Genomic DNA, 19,884 nt, shown 5'->3' on the forward strand with positions numbered 1-19,884 from the left:
AAAGACCTTAAAACTATCAGAAATGATTAATCTATTTTTACTGAAACATAATTTTAACCTATATTTGTTTATTTATTTGATTGAAAGAAATGATGAATTTTCTCCGTAAGGACAGTCATTTTTTGTTACTTCCAGGACATGGCTTTTTTTCCCGTTAGTATATTGAGGAACTTTGAGGGAAATTTAGAAAGTACACGTAATAACCGTAGAGCTCACCCCGCTTCGCGGTGCTCGCTATTATTTATATTATCCTTTTTACTTTTTTTTAATTTTATATCCTTGTTTTGCCGGCTTTTTTTTTCGCTTAATAGTATACATGGAATTTAAGTATACGTGCGATGTCTTTATGTGCTTGTATGATTTCTAAGTGATATGCTTGTTCTGGTGTGCTTTTATTATTTGTGTGTATACTTAGTAAGCCTATTCATATAATGTAATATATAAATGTGGTCTGTACGCACGCTCCTTACGTAACTATATCAAAGTAATATTTTTGCTATCTTAAGAAAAAAAGATCTTTTGAAGTTATGTTACCCTTTTTCTCTGTATCGTAGTTTCTGATATAGTTCAGATATTCACTTAGGCCTACTAACTTACGTATATAATCTCTAAACCAAATCTATATTATCTTTTAAAACTGTATGAAGGGACATTCATTTACTCATATCTGTTCAATATTTGTAAATCTTTAAAGGGGGTTCCGATCCCCCTGGACCCGGAACCCTGGATTCTGGTCACTGTAATCCATTTTTAGTTTAAACATATTTTATTCGTAATAAACAAAATGGAAACAAGTAAAAATAACATACTTATGGAGTCTTCTCCTGAAATAATAATAATAATAATAATAGTTATAATAATTAAGTATAGGCATACAAATTTACTAGTGTTAATTACGTTTTACAAAGTGAAGACGAGACAGTAAAATTATAACATTAGGTGATGTGGTGAAATGTGATGGGTACTAATTCAGCACAAGCAATAAGGAATCTTTTAGTGCATTTAACGAACGAATATACACAGTCCAACACAACTTGATATTGTTTTTCTGATAGATTTTCTGCAAGATCAACAAGTAGATGTAAGTCTATATTGCAAAATTCATGAACCCACTGTAGGTCGCTCATTAGTTTGGTTCTTACACTGTAATAAAGAGGGCATACAAAAAAAAGTAATGGTGAGCAGTCTCGTACGTATGACCACAATGACACGACGGGCTTTGTATAATATTGACGGTATACATATCACAATTTATAAAAGGATGGAGAATTACGAAGTTGAGTTATTAATATATTTAAATTTCTTGGGCCAAATAGTCAAATAGGATGACTATTACAAATATACGAAAGACCAGTAGTGTCATGACTTTGTTCACTGCATTTCCCGATTGATGCGAGACATTTCGCAGTTAATTGTACCTCAACAGTTCTCAGATCCTGTTGATATTTCTCAGTTCCAAGTTGCCATTTCTTATTTCTAAGTTGACATTTCTCAGTTTCAAGTCATCATTTCTGACTTCCAAAGCTGTCTTTTCATACTTCCAACTTTACATTTCTTATATCCAAGTTTACATTTCTAATTTCTGCAGTGAATAAGTTGGACCTGTGAGATGTCAACTTGAAACGAGAGATGTGGAAGTAGTCATGCCACTACCAGTCTGTCGTACAAATACATTATGTAGCTATGATATCAAACCAGAGACCAGAGACTGACACCATGCATGAGTAAATTGCATTGTTAAAAATTACTTTGAAACATTTACTTTGTGTTTTGCTGTCTATGGTTATATACAGCTTCTTGATCGGAATCACTTTCCCTTTTTAATATTTGGATCTCCAGTAGTGCTAGCTAATTTCTGACTTTGGGTGCTACTCTAACCTCTAGCATCTGACACGTGGAAAGACACCGCAAATGTGAATAAGCTAAACATGTATTTTTAAAATATTTTAAGTCTTTTATTTACATAAAAGAGTTAAACCCACTGAAAATCAAACCATGAACAACTTAAATATTTATTAAATACCTAGAAAACATTTGTAATGAAGACAGTTATCAAAGTGACCATCCATTTTGAATTAGGTTACTAATTATACGGATTACAAAATATTTTTGTTAGAACGAAATTAGTTAGTAATAGCAATTTGTTGGTTTATTTAATATCTTGTTATATATGCTCAAAAACCATGCATTTTGTTCTGGGAATGAATTCAATAGTAGGTTCTTAAGAATCCTCCTCCCGCATCACTATCACATGACACAGCATGACGAATTCTGGAATTAGATAGAAATGAAAGCACTGTTTACAACGGTGAAACTAATTATGACTTGATATTTACAGACTGCCATTAAAACTAAAGAGTGAATATATGAAAATGGTACAGTACTAGTCTGTTTGTCTTGTTTAATAATGTAAATATTAAATTACTGTTAAAGTTTCTATTATTTTAAAAGTTAATCTCTGAAAATCATTTCTTAGAATGTCGATATTTTAGGGATAGAAATTTTGTTACCTGGGGCTTGTTAATTTAAAAGACGAATACATAACGTTGATGTCTTTAGACTGGAGGAGATTCATGATCCATATAGTTCTTACGTACATCTTTAAGGGAAAAGTAAAACAGCATCAATGTACATATAATATGATACAGTCCCAAACTTCATACACATATTAACTCTTATAGAGACACCAAAAAGTTATTGGACATTTGTTATGATACCTGTAACACCCAATCCTGAGCAGCCTTTGGAGATAGGGTAGGAACACCCCCATCTATTTGTATATAAATGTTTCCTTGTCGGTCACTGTAGTGTCGTTCTAATTTCTTTTTGCCCTTGACTGGTATCTCTATCACTTTATAATTATCTGAAACAAGACCAAAACAATAAAACTGATAAAATAAGCTCTTTTACATAATTTTGAACAGAGCCGCACACAATTTAAGCGCCTTTTAGACGATTGTATATTGCATGGTTCGAAATTAAACCTAACATGGTACAATGTAAAAATGTGGATGCTTTAATACTCGATATGCTTGGTACTTTTTTATGATTTACGAAACATTTGCAATGACAAAAAAAGCTATTGTATGCGTAGTAATAGAAAAGTCCTGAACCCAATGCCTTTCTTTCTTTTCTAAAATCTGCAATATAATCGATGGTACTGACTTTAAAATATTTTTTTTTAAAAATGGGGAACACTTTATACCCGTTTGAATACCAACTACTAATCTGAACTATTGGTATCATTGCCAGAGGAATGATTGTTTAATACATATATGATATTGATCGAAAAACTAAATCTCTTTCAATATTTGTTTTAATTCTTAACCTATTCGTGAAAGATCGAACAGAATAAAATCAATAAATGTTGCTTGAAAATCAATGGAGTATACAGCAAAACAAGACAAACACAGCACACTCATTTAGTATTATACGCTAAAATACAATCAAGTTGGACATATTTACTGAACAAAACAAAATGATACATTTTTCGACTAAATTGATTAACTTGTCAATTTTTTTGCAGTTTCTGCCTGATACGTATGAGATTCGGAATTCGCATAATCCATTGTGATAATTGTCAGTACTTACGTGCGTTTGAGTCAATAGTACATAGACCGTCTTTCGGAAGTCGTTATGTGAAACCTAGTTGTAGAGTTGTGATACATGCATGATTTACAGGATGCTATTGATGCCCAGGCCACGGGAATAGGATGTATGACGTAGCTACTTACCCAAGATTTTCATAGTCGAGATATAATGCTTAATCTCTATTTTACTTTTTTATGTTTTCAAAGGAAAATAAATAAAGACAGTTAATTGAAAAGAATCGATAAAATAATAACAGCAAAGCACGTCAGTCTGTCGTTCGAAAGAAGACATCTTCAATTTCAACGCACAATTGTATTGTATTATGTACTGGTTTTATCATAATGAGTGTACTTATATAAACTTGAATAGAATTACAGTACTTCTCATATATTTTTTAATCGATTCTTTATAGTACAAAACTTGAAACTTCTATTTCTCAAGACTCTGTCAGAGGTATGTGAATATTAAAAACAACATATATACAGTCATATATACAACAATTAAAGGATGAATGATATAATTATAATTACAATGAAATGTAAAGTTACTTTTCAATAATACAGAGGAAGGCAAATCTAATTTATAAATGACAATAATAATCTCACAAAATTTTGACTATTGTGTTATAATCATCTGAACAAAAATGATTCGAAAACTTTATATTATTTGGATTAATATAAACCCTTTTTTTTCCCCTCACAAAATAATTACAATTTGAAAAGTAATGAAACTCATCACCAATGTCACATAAATTGCAGAAATCACAGATGCCATCATGATCAACACCCCAAAAAACAGACCCTGCTCTAAAGATAATATATGACTTAAAAATCCAAAATTACAAAATACTTTTCGTAAATCATATGGTAGTACACCAAACCAAAATTTAGGGGCCTAAATTAATTTATGTCGGCTATGAATATTAATTAGTTTGCATGTTGAGGTTCAACTGGGTGTAAGAATTTTGGTGTTACAGTTATGCTTATTGTGAATATTGCTAAAATTAAACTAGTCCTCTCACTACTAGTATCAGCCAATCAGATACAACTATTTGTTCGCGTGTTACTTAGCATCATCATGGAAAATTTTACCATCAACAATTCTAGATTCGTTTTGGTGAAAACCGATTTACCCACCACCAACCCCTTCATGCCACACATATACAGTTTTTATATGTAATTAGTGCTTTTATTAGTATAAAGTATCACTATATATGTTCCTATTTTGTTATATGTTACATGTATGCCTGTTTGGCCTTTTTTGGTACACCACCTTTTTTGCAGGCTGGCAGTTTTTAGGGAGTTACCTAAATTTTCCAAAAAAGTTTTGTGAGTTAACTCCCTTTGTACATATAATAAATGACATTTTGATTCGGACTATTCTTTTTAGCCTACAAAAATCGAAGCCGTCGTGTATTTTTTCATGGCATTAATAGGCAGACATAAATATAATTTTCAAAATTGTGACTTAATTGTAACCCAAGTTTGTTTAAATTAATCACAATAGCGCTGTTTGACTAGATTAGATAAATTAACATTTTTTTGGCGCATTCTGCGATAACCAATGCTCTGATTAACCACCGTCATCTAATATTTTCTCTATACAAACTATCCATTTAGAATAGGAAAAAAATCACAGTGCATATTGTACACAACCATACAAACCCACATGGTCAGAGCCACGTGGTAAAACCATTGTGTCAAAAAGTTGTATCTGTACATCAATATGCAAATCAAGTTTTCTACTCTTTATTTTAAATACTAAACACACATGTAGCTTTTCTAGCCTGACTCACAAGTCTTTTTTTTTTTTTTTTTTTTTTGTTTTTACTGATGAAAGGATTACGCCAAGATAAGTAATCCATCTATAATATCTACACTTTTACCATTGCAAGAAAATACAAGATCATCGCAAACATTTCGACTTTTTACACAGTACATTGCTCTGCAACAATCACAATATCATTTGTTTTATTGTTTACTTTAAATTAAAGAAATATTTGTTGACTGATGACATGATTTGTGTTGAAAACTTCATAGACTCGATGCATTTTTTTGTAGATGAAAAATCAATAAAAGAATGTTAAATAAATACAAGCAAATACGATATAGTATTCACAGAGTAATGAATATATTATTTTTATCTATTCCATTTTCAACCACCGGAAAGAAGTCTACTGTGTAATTTTCAGAAAACACAGTAGGATTGATTTTCTGGATTGCCTCATCGATACCATGACGTCTAATTTTATTTTCATTTTCACAGTTTATCCCTACCACCTTAAAATCATCTGAAAGAATATCCACATTTGCATTTTTGCAGAGCAATTGACTTAGCATTATACAGACAATTCATGATTAAATAAATAAAAAAGACACAAAAAAGCAAAGCACATAACCCTTGTAAATACAAAAAAAAATACAAACTATGTACATGACATCAATGCAATTATTTAGGTAACAATTTTTTGTGATGTAAAATATATTAACTCGTCAAACAATAACTATTTAAATTTAAAAAAATCTTTCAAAAACTAAAAATAAAATCATTTTGGCATTTATCCTACCTGTTACACCAATGTAAATCGTTCCTTTTATCTGACTATTCGGGAAGGATATTACATATCTTATCAAATGCTCCTCCCATTCGTCATCTCCTTGCATAATTCCCGCCTGTCTGGTCTTCTCTTTAACGATTTCTTTACCGACCTCATAGTACTTCTCCGGGAGCTCAACGGCGTCCACACATATTTCAACATACATTTCTGCAATTCTTAGGAATTTAAAACCCAGTTCATTTCTGATAAAACGATCTTTTAAGAGTTGTTGCACGGAAACGACTTCATCTTGTGTCTGTAATGTAACTGTGGCAAAGTGTTCCTGGTTTCGAGTGTGTAATGAAATATGTTTCCTCGATATACCTATCTTTAGACACTTATTAAATAAATCAAGTAAACTGCTTTTTAACTCCAAATCACTGCCTCCGTGTCTTAAGTGGCGTATATTTACACATTGAGTTTTTACCATTTTTAATTTCGCTCATGTACTGTTTCAGTTTACTAATTTTACTTTCATTTTTGGTATGTTTATACGCTACCATGGTGATATGAACAATCAAATTTCCATTTCCAAGTTTAACTTGTACAGTAATGGCCAAACATTTACCGATAGTGCATGCACTATCTGCAACGAATGATCAAATTTTGTGTCCTGGATTTTTGTGTGTAATTTTTTACCCGACTTCTTATATTATACTCTAGTTTGTCATTGATTTTTTTCAAACCAGAAACTCATTTATTTTCTACCAACTGAACCCTGTTTTTATTGGTCTTAATCAATTTGTTCATCCTGATTATATTAACCATTCATCATCGTCCAGTCTTATTTCAAAGTTGACCTTAGCACCCTATAAAGATCAAATGGTTGCACCCTTAATCCAATAATATATACAGCCCTAGATTAATCTTACGAGGAGGAATGACCGGGCTAGCAAAACCTATATTTTTATATAACCTAGCTGGCCGAGTGGTCTAGGGCGCTGGACTTTGTGCAGGCGCTGTTGCTATAAATGTCACAGCGGTACGAGTTCGAGTTCCGCGGAGGGAACGACCAAAATTTGCATCGCAAATTTGACAGTTCTAACATCGTTGGGAATTTTTCAGACCTTTCTATATTTAAATTTATTTATATTTATTTATATGTTATTTTAGATTCAAATGCTCTTTTTCTTCATCGATGTTTTGTTTTATTTTAAATAGATTTGACAAATGTTTCAATCAGGATACATGTATATGTAACTCTATCGGAATAAATGGTATTACACGATTTGGATTGTAGGACTGTAGTAAGTTCTGTTCTGTAATGACTAAAAAAAATCACGATTTGCTTCGTTCATCCTTATTACTTGTTTTAAAATCAATATTTTTTAAATGGAAGGTAAATCAAAGATATCTATTAGCGTATTGTGTATAATTCCATATTGTATGTCTTTGCTGACCTTCTTCCTTTTGTTCTCTCTACCTAGAGTGCTAGACATTTTTTCACTTTTCGCAGACAATGCATTTTGCGAATTAAGTATTTCAATATGACAAAAAGTACATATCGAGGCAAGCAGACAGGACATTTTAGTGCTAAAATCAGTAAAGAAGCTTGTTTCCAAAGTCAGGAAAGGAAATTGGGAACTAGAACAATTTTCAGTATATGGAGAGCAATGACACAAGGTATAACAGTGTGCCATATTGTATAATATTCATACGATTTGAATATAATAATCTCAATTTGATAAAACTTCTATGTAATTGCTTTTCTTGTTTTTCATAAAGCACCGCTTGCAAAACGGAAAAAACAACGATCGACAATAAAAACGATGTAACTCTTTTGTACGGAAACCTTAATTTTACTTCTATTAAGCTTCGTATTCGACGTATTTTGTATTACAATGTATTTATCCGCTTATCGTTTAAAAGACGTATTATAGTCAATAGGTGCGTGTCGTTCGATGGTTCGAAAACACTGAAAAAAGGGATTTTTGTCATCATTGAAGGAAGCTTGATCACCGCATTTACACTAAAGATTTTTATTCTAATTTCAGTAAGAATAAGATAAGATTTTTAGTGCCTGTCAAATGTCATAGTTGAGTTCATATAGATAACTGTTATGAGCATGACTTCATGCTCTATAAAGATGTATGAATACAGTATGAATATCAAGTTTTAGGTTACATTATCAGATAGGTTAAAATATATTAGATATTAAGCAAAATGACACGAGAAGAACATGAAAAGGATAAGAAACCATTTCTTCGGGTACGAAGACCGCGAGGTAATGATTATGAATACAATTTTAACTTTCTTTTTTTGTGTATGTTCTATAGATCTAAACGCCACGTACATTATATTTTACTATCGCCAGCCGAAATCGATTTAATGATAGATTTAGAAATGTATAGCTACATAAACATTATTATCGAATGTTAAAAAATGTAATTATATATATGCAATGACATCTGAAGCAAGCTATTGCTATTTATAAATATTTTCTTAGTGTATGCTTAGTAACCATGCTAATGTTACTACTGAATCATGTTTGTAAAACCCACACGATGCATATTGCAGTCAATATATGTGTATAAAGCTGGATTTTTATGAAAGACGTAATGTTTAAAAACCTTTACGTATTTTTTTAATGAAAATGTTTGGTGTTGAATTAAATTGATAAATAATTTTGCATAAATAGAAAATAAATTGATATTTCTATGCATTTTTTGGAGCGTAGACTTGAAAATCATATTTTAACACATTTTTAGGTGCATTATGAAGAGTGTCCAACACATAAACGTTACAGCTATGGCCGACCTCATGATGCATATCAGAATTTCTAATAATAAATATCTTACCTTTAATTATTCCATTTTCTACAACCGGAACAAATTATACTGTTTAATTTTCAAGAAACACTGTAAGATTTATTTCCTTGATTTCTCATCAACAACGAGAGGTATATTTCTCCATTTATCTTCACAGTTTACTCCTACTCCCTCACAACTATCTGAAAGACCATATCCGACATGCAAATGTGTTTTTCCATTCAAATATGGTCCTTCTGGTCACGTCGTTACGAGAGATTTAACCATTATCAAAAACGAATATCTGCGTAATATTCTTTCTAAAGGTCCCAAGTACCGTGAACCACGCTCCATAAATTGGAATTATAGCTTTAAAGTTCTATTCGAGGACTATGCAAGAAAATGGATAAAACTAGAACAAGAAGACATTGATTCTCTGTCAGAGTGGTTGAAGGCCGTGAGGTCTTTAATATTGAAACGAATGAAAGTTTTAAGTAGGTCAATGAGTGCCAAGACTACATCAGTTTTCAAAGACCCCGATGTAGCAAAAGCATTGTCTACTATACATGAGAAGTATGTTGTCGTACCAGCAGACAAAGCCCAAAACAAAATTGTTTTTGTCTGCAAAACGTTTTATATCCAATGTTTATTATCAGAGGTAGACGTAGAAAATAATAGCAGTGATAAGACCTACACTGCTAGCACTCTTTCCAAAGAAGAAATTGTGGAAAACCATAAATCTGTACTATCCTCTTTTGATCTCTCTACCAAGGACGATGATTGTGATTTACCGTCTATGTATTGGATTCCTAAACTTCACAAGAATCCATACAAACAACGTTTCATAGCTGGATCTGCAAAATGTACCAACAAACCTCTTTCAAAACTTTTAACTTCTATACTCACAACTGTCAAAGAGGGTCTACAGTCCTACCACAACACTTGTTACTCCCGTAGTGGTATTACTTCAATGTGGATCCTGAAAAATTCGAAAGATCTTTTGGAGACAATCAGTTCAAGACTATTATCTGAATATAATAGCATTAAAACCTATGATTTTTCAACACTGTATACTTCTATTCCCCATACTCAGTTAAAATCTCGACTTAAAACATTATACATCGTTGTTTTTCCAAAAAAGATGGTACACCTAGATACAAGTATATAGTTCTTGGTAGAGATTCCTCATACTTTGTAAGAAATAATTCAAAATCATCTTCCAAATATACAGAGGAAGATGTTTACAAAATGCTGGAATTTTTAATCGACAACATATTTGTCCAGTGTGGTGGACGTGTTTTTCAACAAACGGTCGGCATTCCAATGGGAACAAATTGTGCCCCTTTACTAGCTGACCTATTTCTTCACTCTTATGAGGCTGACTTTATAGCTGATCTGATCAGAAAGAAAGAATATTGTTTAGCTAGATCCTTCAATCTCAGTTTCCGCTATATAGATGACGTGTTATCTTTAAGCATTTCGGGGATTTGATACATCGCATCTACCCAAAAGAACTTGAGATAAAGGATACTACAGACACTGTGAAGTCAGCCTCATATCTTGACCTACACTTAGAAATCGATAGTTAAGGAAAACTATTGACCAAACTTTACGACAAACGTGATGACTTTTCATTCAGAATTGTCAACTTTCCTTTCATCTGTGGCAACATCCCTTCGGCTCCTGCGTATGGAGTGTTCATATCACAACTCATACGTTATGCCAGAGCTTGCCGAAACTACGCAGACTTTTTGTATCGCGCTAGAACTCTAACAAATAGGCCCCTGGAACAGGGTTATGTTGCTACAAGATTGAAGTCATCACTACACAAGTTTTATGGTCGTCATCATGAACTCGTTGATCGTTATGGTGTATCCATCAACACCATGAAAACTGATTTATTCAACGGGTCATAGTTTTCCTTTCCTTGTTTGTCTACCCTGGACTTGACTTTTTATGAGCAACTCGGCGGGTGTTTCTAGAAAAGCAGAGGACGCTTACCCTACCGGTGCACCTGGTCCATGCTCCCAGTTTTTAGTGGAGTCCGAGTTGCTCATTTACTTTTGTTACTTTGTATGTATGATTTTAGTTACTTTATGTTCTTTGTTGTGTATGTCTGTTTTCCACGTCTGGTCTTTGTCCCTGGATTACATTCTTTTGATTACCGCTATAACCTTGGTTCCCTTTTTTGCGTTTATGATATCAAGTATATATATTGAGAAAGAGACTAACAACTCATAACTACATGTTAGTAAGAAGAAACACAAGAAACAAAACAACACAACAAGTGCAAATAACACCAATGTAACTTCTTTGGTAACATTTTTTTGTGATATAAAAATATCTTTATTCTCATCCCACTAATATTGTTCCAAATATATTAATCATCTTCAAACTTTAATGATTGCTTTCCTTCAAAACCGAAAGAATTCAGTTTGGCATATATCCTACCTGTTAAACCAATATAATATAAATTGTTCCTTTTGTCTGACAACTCAGGAAAGAAATTACATATCTTATCAAATGACATGTCTGATCGTTTTTTAAACAACCACTTTACCAACCTCATGGAATTCTTAATGAAGATTTCCGCTATTCTTAGAAAATTTGAAACCCTATTGACACGATCTTTTAAGAATATTCAAGGAAATGACGTTTTCTTGAATTTGCAATTAAACTGTGTCAAATCGCTCCCGATTTCGAGTGTTTACTTTAGATAGCTATTAAATCAATTTAGAAGTAAACTGCATCACTGCCTTCAGATATCAGAACTTAAGGTTGATATACATAATTAAAAATAATTTTATTATTACTAATAAGTTCCGCGGGTTTAGTTGCTAGCTGCCGATTGTTGACTAAATACTGATAATTGTATTTTTTATTTTCTATGTCGACAAAAATGTTATTTCTCAAGAATTTGAAAATAAACAATTATTAGTGGAACGATAACCTTCAAAAGAATTTTGACACAGAATAAGGCGGTAGATCTGTGTTTTCGTCAAAACTATCAACAATCGTCTTGGTAACACAATCACGGTCGATTTGACAATGTTAATATTGTGATCCGGATTTGAAATGTCATCGGAATTGAACAATTCACATTTTACGGAGAAGCCGTTTTGTGATATGAATGGATTAAGTACGGAATGTCTGTTATCTGGGAATGGGTACAACAATCAGAGTCTACAAATTTCTCCATAATTCAGACAATTTCATTAATGTAGTGATTACTGAAAGGGTTTTAAATTACAGAAAGTTTAGTGGTTTGTTACCGATTGAACCAAAAATGGGAAATGTATACATAGAGTTTCAATTAAACATAACAGTGATCATTGTTTATCTAATTTTTCGAACGTTGATCTTCATATACCCGTATGATATATTATTTCACCGAGTTTGGTGTGTACAAACTTATCCGTTCCAAATTGCAATCTGATAACCTATTTCTCTCCGTGTGTTTGTATGTTTTGTTTTATTTTGTTTTTGTTTTTGTTGTTGTCTGCATACTACGGTATGAATTGTATGAATTAAGTAGAATAGTTTAAATATAGAAACAATTATACATGTGATTCCAATATATACTTTTTACTGTCCTAACATCGATACCATAATCGATACTTTTTGACCGGTGACTGTATTTTTAACTTAGAGTCCCGCATCTATTGCGTTTATACAGTACAAAGTCCTGATTAGTAAATCAGCATTTTCAGCTTAAGTTTACGAAAGACGAAAACGGATATTAGCTTGGCAAAAAGCCTACATGCAGTCGGCAATTGTTTCTTTGTTTTTTGTTGCGTAAATTTAGTTTGCTGCAATTTGTTAATAAAACTTGTTTTAATAACGGTACACTACACATACACACAGACAAATCATACAGCACAGATTAGATTATTAAGACGCACTTCATATAGACTATAAATTTGTAACCGAAACTGGCATCCAGTTGCTTTTTAATATGTATTGCAGGTAAGAAGTGCAAATAATTGCTCTTCAGTAAGTTGCCGGTCCGCAATATAGCTTGGGAAGGCAAAGTGGAATGCCATGATAAACCTAAAAATACATCATCGGATATTCCAAACCATCTAAAGACATTGAATACATTTTTCTTAACATCTATTTATTTCAATATGTATGAATCCGATGCCGATCGACACCTGTTGGTACCGTCCTGAGTAGAGCGCAGCACGTTTGTGCTTGTGCTACTGTAGTGATTGCGCACATAAGATCTTAATACGCAACTCTTTACTATTATGTTTAGTTCGTGAGCCAGAACGGCCTGTTGCCCTTACCAATAGAAGGTAGAAGTGGGATTTTGGAGTAGGTTATTATTATCTTTTTATGATCGAGAATGATCACCGTTAAAACTTTCTTGTATACATTTTGAAAAAAAACAGGCTTGGCACTGACCAAAATATTTCGCAAACATTCCGTGTAACTGAAAGGGTTAAACGCTACTTCAGTGATATCAACTTTCAAGGTGTTCATATTCATTCGATATATAAAATATAATATAACCGTTTACAGTAATGATCAAACAAATAACGACAATACATGCCTTATATGCAATGTCTGTGATGGATTTATCAATTATTTGAAATTAAAATGATCAAAAGTACTATTTTTTTCTCGATCAAATAAATTTTAAAAAACTCATTTTTTAAACTTAATCAACAGTACTGAGAAACCTGGCGTTACATACAAACTCGGTTATTTTGAAAACATGAGCGCATTTTTTGTGAATCTTGGATTTCTTCAAAAGGTATAGGAGTGACGTATACGCATTTAAGATTCCCGGCTGATCGTCTTCAGACGAAAGAGCAAAAATAAGACAAGGTTTGCTAAGCTTTCACTTTTGTTTTTTACGAGCGATGAAGAAATGTGACTGTGTGTTTATTTATTTGGAGACAGACAAGCGCTGGAAAGCTGTTCATTTTAGCAACGAATGCTCATAATGTCGTATTTTGATTAAGTAAAATGTTCATTCATTTCAGAGTAATTACCTACCTCACAATTCTTTTCTTAGGAAATGACCGTAAAATAACAAAAACCGGCGTTAGAAAAACGTGACTACGTTATTGAAACAGTAAATCTTACGTTAGGGATTAGACACGGTTCGCATGAATATAGGTATTTATTCAACACAATATACTGACTTTTTTATTTCTGTGCACGTGTAAATGTCAACGTGCCATTTAAAAGAAAACAATTGTCCTCATTCATGTCTTCACCTTTATTTACAATAGGACTGGGGAATTCCTTAATTGCACATAATTTGCTTTGATTATCCTTATTCCTCCTAATTTTTTCTTAATCGATATGTTCTTAAAGAAATCCACCGATTGAATGGTATGAGGGTATTAAGTATAATTTCTTCCAATGTATTGTATGTCTATACTGACCTACTTCTCTTTTCTCTAAGGAGCGCGTTGGTAAATTAAAAAAAAAAACTGGATCAGACTCAATATGAACTAAAACTAACACAGCAAGTGTATAAAAATGAAATCTGCGATAGGTCAATACATGTTACTGACTTTCGCTATGAATTCCTAGAGTTTCCTTTCAGTTGTTGTAACGGTATGTTCTCCGTTGTCTACACCGAAGCCGTTGATATCCTTAACTAAGCTTGATCTAACACTACTAAACACCGTTTCCAAGAGTTGAAAGAATTGTGGGTATTTTATATCTATTCTCTGCATTTCACTTTTCACAGAAGATGCATATATTGCATATATTAAAAGAAAGAGACGCTATGTATTTCATATATTTTATTTCAATGCGTTTGTCATCATGGAAAGCTTGATCACCATCATTTTAAATTTACATATTTTCCCATTTAATAAACTTAAAACACGGAAGAAAGGGAGATAATTGCATTTTGTGTTCGAGAGAAGCTGTTAATAGGTCTCAGTATCGTATTAATTTTCCCATAGACTTCTATAGTGAAGTGCATATTTTTAGGATTTTTAAAAAAATATGTAAATTGATTCAATAAAACTTTCACTTATGTAGCATTTCTAAGGACATGTGAAAAAATAATTTCCCGCAAAGAAAATAGGGTGAGTCCACGAAGATCGGACAGAAAAGTAGTCTCGAACTATAAATAGCCATTTTCCCTACTTTCACTTTCGTTTTGCACTTACCAAACCAACCTTTTCAGTGGAACATTTTTATGATATTATGTTAGATTTTCTTTTAAAAAAGTTCTTCATCTTACAGTGTGATGTTTATTTTATAAGTCATTGTTCATATCTTTTGACAAAATATTAGTTTGTAGAGAGGCAAAAAGAAAATGCACTATATTTTTATAGCATCCATGTTTTGACGTACACCTGCTCAGGGATATGCAATACGATACTGGTACCAATATCATCGTGCTATTTGAAATGATTTTTTTCGAGATTGACCCGCTTCTTTTTTGTTAAAAACATTCAGAGAACTTAAATTTGATACCGTTTTTTAAACTTGGGCATACAACTCAAAGGGGAAAAATTGTTTTCGATGTTGATTCACTGAGAGGGGACGAAATAATAAGTCGGAGGAAATATACGCTTTGTCTAAAATGAAAAAATGTAGCTGATTTGCTATTCTTTCGTCCTGGATGCGTAAAAGGTCTTAGTCGAGTCACACTTATGACAAAGTTTTCGTATTTCCACACGAGATGCTTTTTTTTCAATTTTAGTCAGAATAAAATTATATTTTCAAAATCTAAAATTTCATAGATTAAGTTCATATATATAATCGTTTTGAACACGACATCATCCTCTTTAAAAGCTATGGATGCAGTTGCAGTTTGTGACATGAATATTAAGTATTCGAGCTGTTCACCTTTTAGATAGATCAACAGTTTATTTATCAAAATGATACGAGACGAACATGAAAAGGATAAGAAACCATTTCTTCGGATAGGAAGGCCGCGAGGTAATCATTATGACAAAAATTTCAATTTCTTTTCTCATTTGTTTAGTGTGCATATTTTTTAGACCTACTCACAATATACTTGTATGTATGTATAATATATCACAGTTAAACTAAATGTTTGAAGACTATTACATTTTACTTTCACCGACTGAATGATAGAGATTTTAAAAAAAAAGTAAAATAATCAGTATCGCAATGTTATTCCCACTGAGTCTATAGTGCAGTGCATATTTTTAGGATTAAAAAATATGTAAATTTAAATTAATTCAATAAAACTTTCACTAATGTAGCATTTCAAATGGAATGACAAGTGAAAAATTAAACCCCCCCCCCCTCAAAGAAGTAGCGTGAGTTCACGATGATCGGACAAAAAAGTAGTCTTGAACTATAAATGGCCATTTTCTCTACTTTCACTTTCGTTTTGCAGTAATCAAACCAACCTTTTCAGTGAAACATTTTTATGTTGCAATGTTAAATTTTCTAGACAAAATCTTTGTCATCTTATAGTGTGATGTTTTCTTTATCTTATAAGTCATTGCTCATATCTGTTGGCAAAACATTAGTTTGTAAAGAGGAAAAAATAAAACGCACTATACTTTTGTACCCTCCATGTTTTGACATACACTCGATCAGGGATATGCAATACGATACTGGTATCTATTACTAATCAACATTTCAATACATTCATAAAAGGATTTGCTTTTCTACTACAGTATTCATTTTTATACTGAAAATCCAGAAAATCACTGCCCTGTTACAAACGTGTTTTTCTATTCAATTTTTTATATAGGTACCCTATTCTACACATAAGAACATAAGACAAATATCTCAATGTTTGCCAGAAAAGATCACTTCTGACATGGCAGATGCATTAGCTATGCTATAAGTTCAAAGAGTAATCCAGGGAACCAAGGTTAAAGCGGTAATCAAAAGAATGTAATCTAGGGACATAGACCAGACATGGAAAACAGACATACACAACATAGAACATAAAGTAACTAAAATCATACATACAAAGTAAGAAAACCAAATGAGCAACTCGGACTCCACTAAAAACTGGGATCATGTGCACCGGAAGGGTAAGCGTCCTCTGCCTGCTTTTCTAGAAACTCCCACCGAGTTGCTCATAAAAAGGCAAGTCCGGGGTACACAAACGAAGGAAAACTATGACCCGTTGAATAAATCAGTTTTCATGGTGCAGATGAATACACCATAACGATCCACGAGTCCATGATGACGATCATAAAACTTCTTTAGTGACGACTTAATTCTTGTAGTAACATAACCCTGCTCCAGAAGCCTATTTGTTAGAGTTCTAGCGTGATACAAAAAGTCTGCGTAGTTTCGGCAAGCTCTTGTATAACGTATGAAAACTCCATACGCAGGTGCTGAAGGGATGTTGCCACAGATGAAAGGAAAGTTGACATTATCAAAATCATTATTTAATCCTTTCTTTTGAGTTCTATATGCAACTATTATTATGCGAGCCTCCTTTTTTTGTCTATACACAAGGAAGCCTCTTGTTTGAAGTAAAGCTTATGAACTGGTTCAACCAACTGTTCTAAACTATAGATACGGTCATCTCAATTATGATAAAACATGAAAAAAGATACTTCTATCATATTTTAAAAATATATATATATAGCTTTTCATATGCAAAAAATACAAATTTTAAGCCATTTTGCTAGCCCAGCCATATAAAAATTGGCTTCAGTTTGACAGGACAATGATTCTCAAAATCGAATAGATATAAAGCAAGAATAAATATCATAAACAGATTTTCCTGCTTTAGATACTTTTGAGAAAGTTAAGTTTTTTTGTATTAAAAAACACCATTATTTTTCTTGTCCCATCAGAATATGCCCATTTGAACCATTAAAATAGTCCACTAAAATGGCTAATGACTTTTGTGACATTGCTGTGTTTAAATAAATCACAGCTATAGGGAAGCTCATTTTAGCTATTTATTTGAAAGAAAAGCAATAAATGAAAAATATTCATTTTTTTTAATATAAGTGCAATGTATGGTAACAACAGACTCTTTCTTGACTAGTACCCTAACGAACAAAACCTTTCACACAAGAAGTGACGGTGACTTAAGTTGCAAATCGACTAACTTAACATATGGATTGGGAATACAACTTATGCGGTCTAGTATATGTCTGTGAAACACAAGAACGATTAAACAAACGAATCTACGGTCATCGTTCGGGAATTGATGCCAACAAATCCCTGCAGTTTATCATAATTCTTATCAAGAAGATCATTCAACCTTCTCTATGAAAGTTCGTACTGTCGAAAAAAAAAATACCATCCAACAAACAATCCCGTCCTTAGTAAAATCTATCGTAGAGAAAGAGAGGAATACTGGATACGCAGACTAGGTACTACAATACCTTACGGGTGCAATAACAGCAACAAAAGTATAGGAAACCTTTCAAGCCAATATAACAATAGCATAAATTTGATGAATTTATTTGGCAAAAATCCAACACGGAAAAAGAGTCATGGCCATCGCCACTATACGTCACCTAAAATACATGATGTCTCCATAGATGGTCTTCTTCCTTTCATACAAAAACCTCTTGGACTTCATCACATTCGAACTAAACTCTATTATATACCTCTCACTCTTCTACACTCCCTTTACAAAACAAGTCTTGACACTCCTGTTTCTGAATCTATGTCATTATACATACTTGTTACCATCATTTTGGATATTGGTATTCACAGACTCTTTAAACAAGTTTGTGTAAAAGGTCAAGATGAAGAAAAACTATCATTTCTTCTACTACCGTTTGTCGACAAAGGTATAGATGCAATTAATTTGGCTAACATCCTCCATCACAAAAACGTAACCAACAAAGTTTCAAGGACAAATCAATACCGACTATTTAATATTTCTATACTTCACCTATTGCATCCAAAGTTTTCAATTATAAGACCCGAGATTGAGGACTTCAAGGCTAAACCACCTAACTGTTCTTGCAAAAACTATCCATTCAAATATGGTCCTTCCGGCCACGTTGTTAAGGGAGATTTAAGCATCATCGAAAACGAATCTTTTTTTTTTTTTGTTTGGAATTATAGCTTTAAAGTTTTTATGGATGGCGTGAAGGACTACGCAATAAAATTGATAAAACGAAGACAGGAAGACATTGAATCTCTGTCATAGTGGGTAAAGGCCGTGTGGTCTTTAATTATGAAACAAATGCAAATTTTAAGTAAGTCAATGAGTGTCAAGGCTACATCAGTTTTCAAAGACCCCGATGTAGCAAAAACATTGTCTACTAAACATGACAAATATGGTGTTATTTACCACCAAAAAACTTGAGATAAGGGATAATACAGACACTGTGAAGTCAACCTCATATCTTGGCCTACACATAGAAATCGATGGTAAGGAATACTATTGACTATACTTTATGACAAACGTGATGACTTTTCATTCAGAATTGTCAACTTTCCTTTAATCTGTAGCAACATCCCTTCAGCACCTGCGTATGGAGTTTTCATATCACAACTCATACGTTATGCCAGAGCTTGCCGAAACTACGCAGACTTTTTGTATCTCGCTAGATTTCTTAAAATTAGGCTTCTGGAACAGGGTTATGTAGCTACAAAATTGAAGTCATCACTACAGAAGTTTTGTGGTCGTCATCATGAACACGTGGATCGTTAAAGTGTATCCATCTGCACCATGAAAACTAAGGTTATCCTTTCCTTTTTCGGCTACCCCGGACTTGACCTTTTTATGAGCAACTCGGTGGGTATTTCTAGAAAAGCAGAGGACTCTTACCCTACCGGTGCACCTGGTCCATGCTCCCAATTTTTAGTGGGTGCACCTGGTACAGCTTCATGTTTTTAGTGGAGTCCGAGTTGTTCATTTACTTTTGTTACATTGTATGTATTATTTGAGTACTTTTATGTTCTTTGTTGTGATTTTGTTTTTGTCCCTGGATTACATTCTTTTGATTTCCGCTAGAATCCTGGTTCCCTTGATTACTCTTTCAAGTCCTAATCACCTAATAA

At 32.8% G+C, this 19,884-nt stretch overlaps 1 protein-coding gene across 1 annotated transcript; it reads right to left on the reverse strand.

The window, feature by feature from the left end:
* Positions 1-2,031: 2,031 nt before the first annotated feature.
* On the reverse strand, positions 2,032-6,649 carry LOC148622198 (uncharacterized). The gene is made up of 3 exons (XM_088571843.1): positions 6,158-6,649; positions 2,718-2,863; positions 2,032-2,271 (listed from the first exon to the last, which is right to left on the reverse strand). Exons 1-3 carry the CDS (start codon positions 6,615-6,617, stop codon positions 2,248-2,250), a joined length of 630 nt encoding a protein of 209 aa, XP_088427969.1. The 5' UTR covers positions 6,618-6,649; the 3' UTR covers positions 2,032-2,247.
* Positions 6,650-19,884: the final 13,235 nt, after the last annotated feature.

Source organism: Perna viridis, chromosome 3 (assembly GCF_037379345.1).
Source record: "Perna viridis isolate PV_CMFRI_1.1 ecotype Kerala chromosome 3, ASM3737934v1, whole genome shotgun sequence".
In the NCBI taxonomy this organism is placed as follows: Eukaryota; Metazoa; Mollusca; class Bivalvia; order Mytilida; family Mytilidae; genus Perna; species Perna viridis.

What these genes read in the sequence shown, in the direction of transcription:
- LOC148622198 (XM_088571843.1), bottom strand. Translation starts at nt 6,617, where the DNA reads ATGGTAAAAACTCAATGTGTAAATATACGCCACTTAAGACACGGAGGC. An exon ending in GATTTACATTGGTGTAACAG is followed by an intron (nt 2,864 to 6,157) that starts GTAGGATAAATG and finishes GTCTTGTTTCAG; the next exon opens with ATAATTATAAAGTGATAGAG. An exon ending in CTCAGGATTGGGTGTTACAG is followed by an intron (nt 2,272 to 2,717) that starts GTATCATAACAA and finishes ATCTAATTCCAG; the next exon opens with AATTCGTCATGCTGTGTCAT.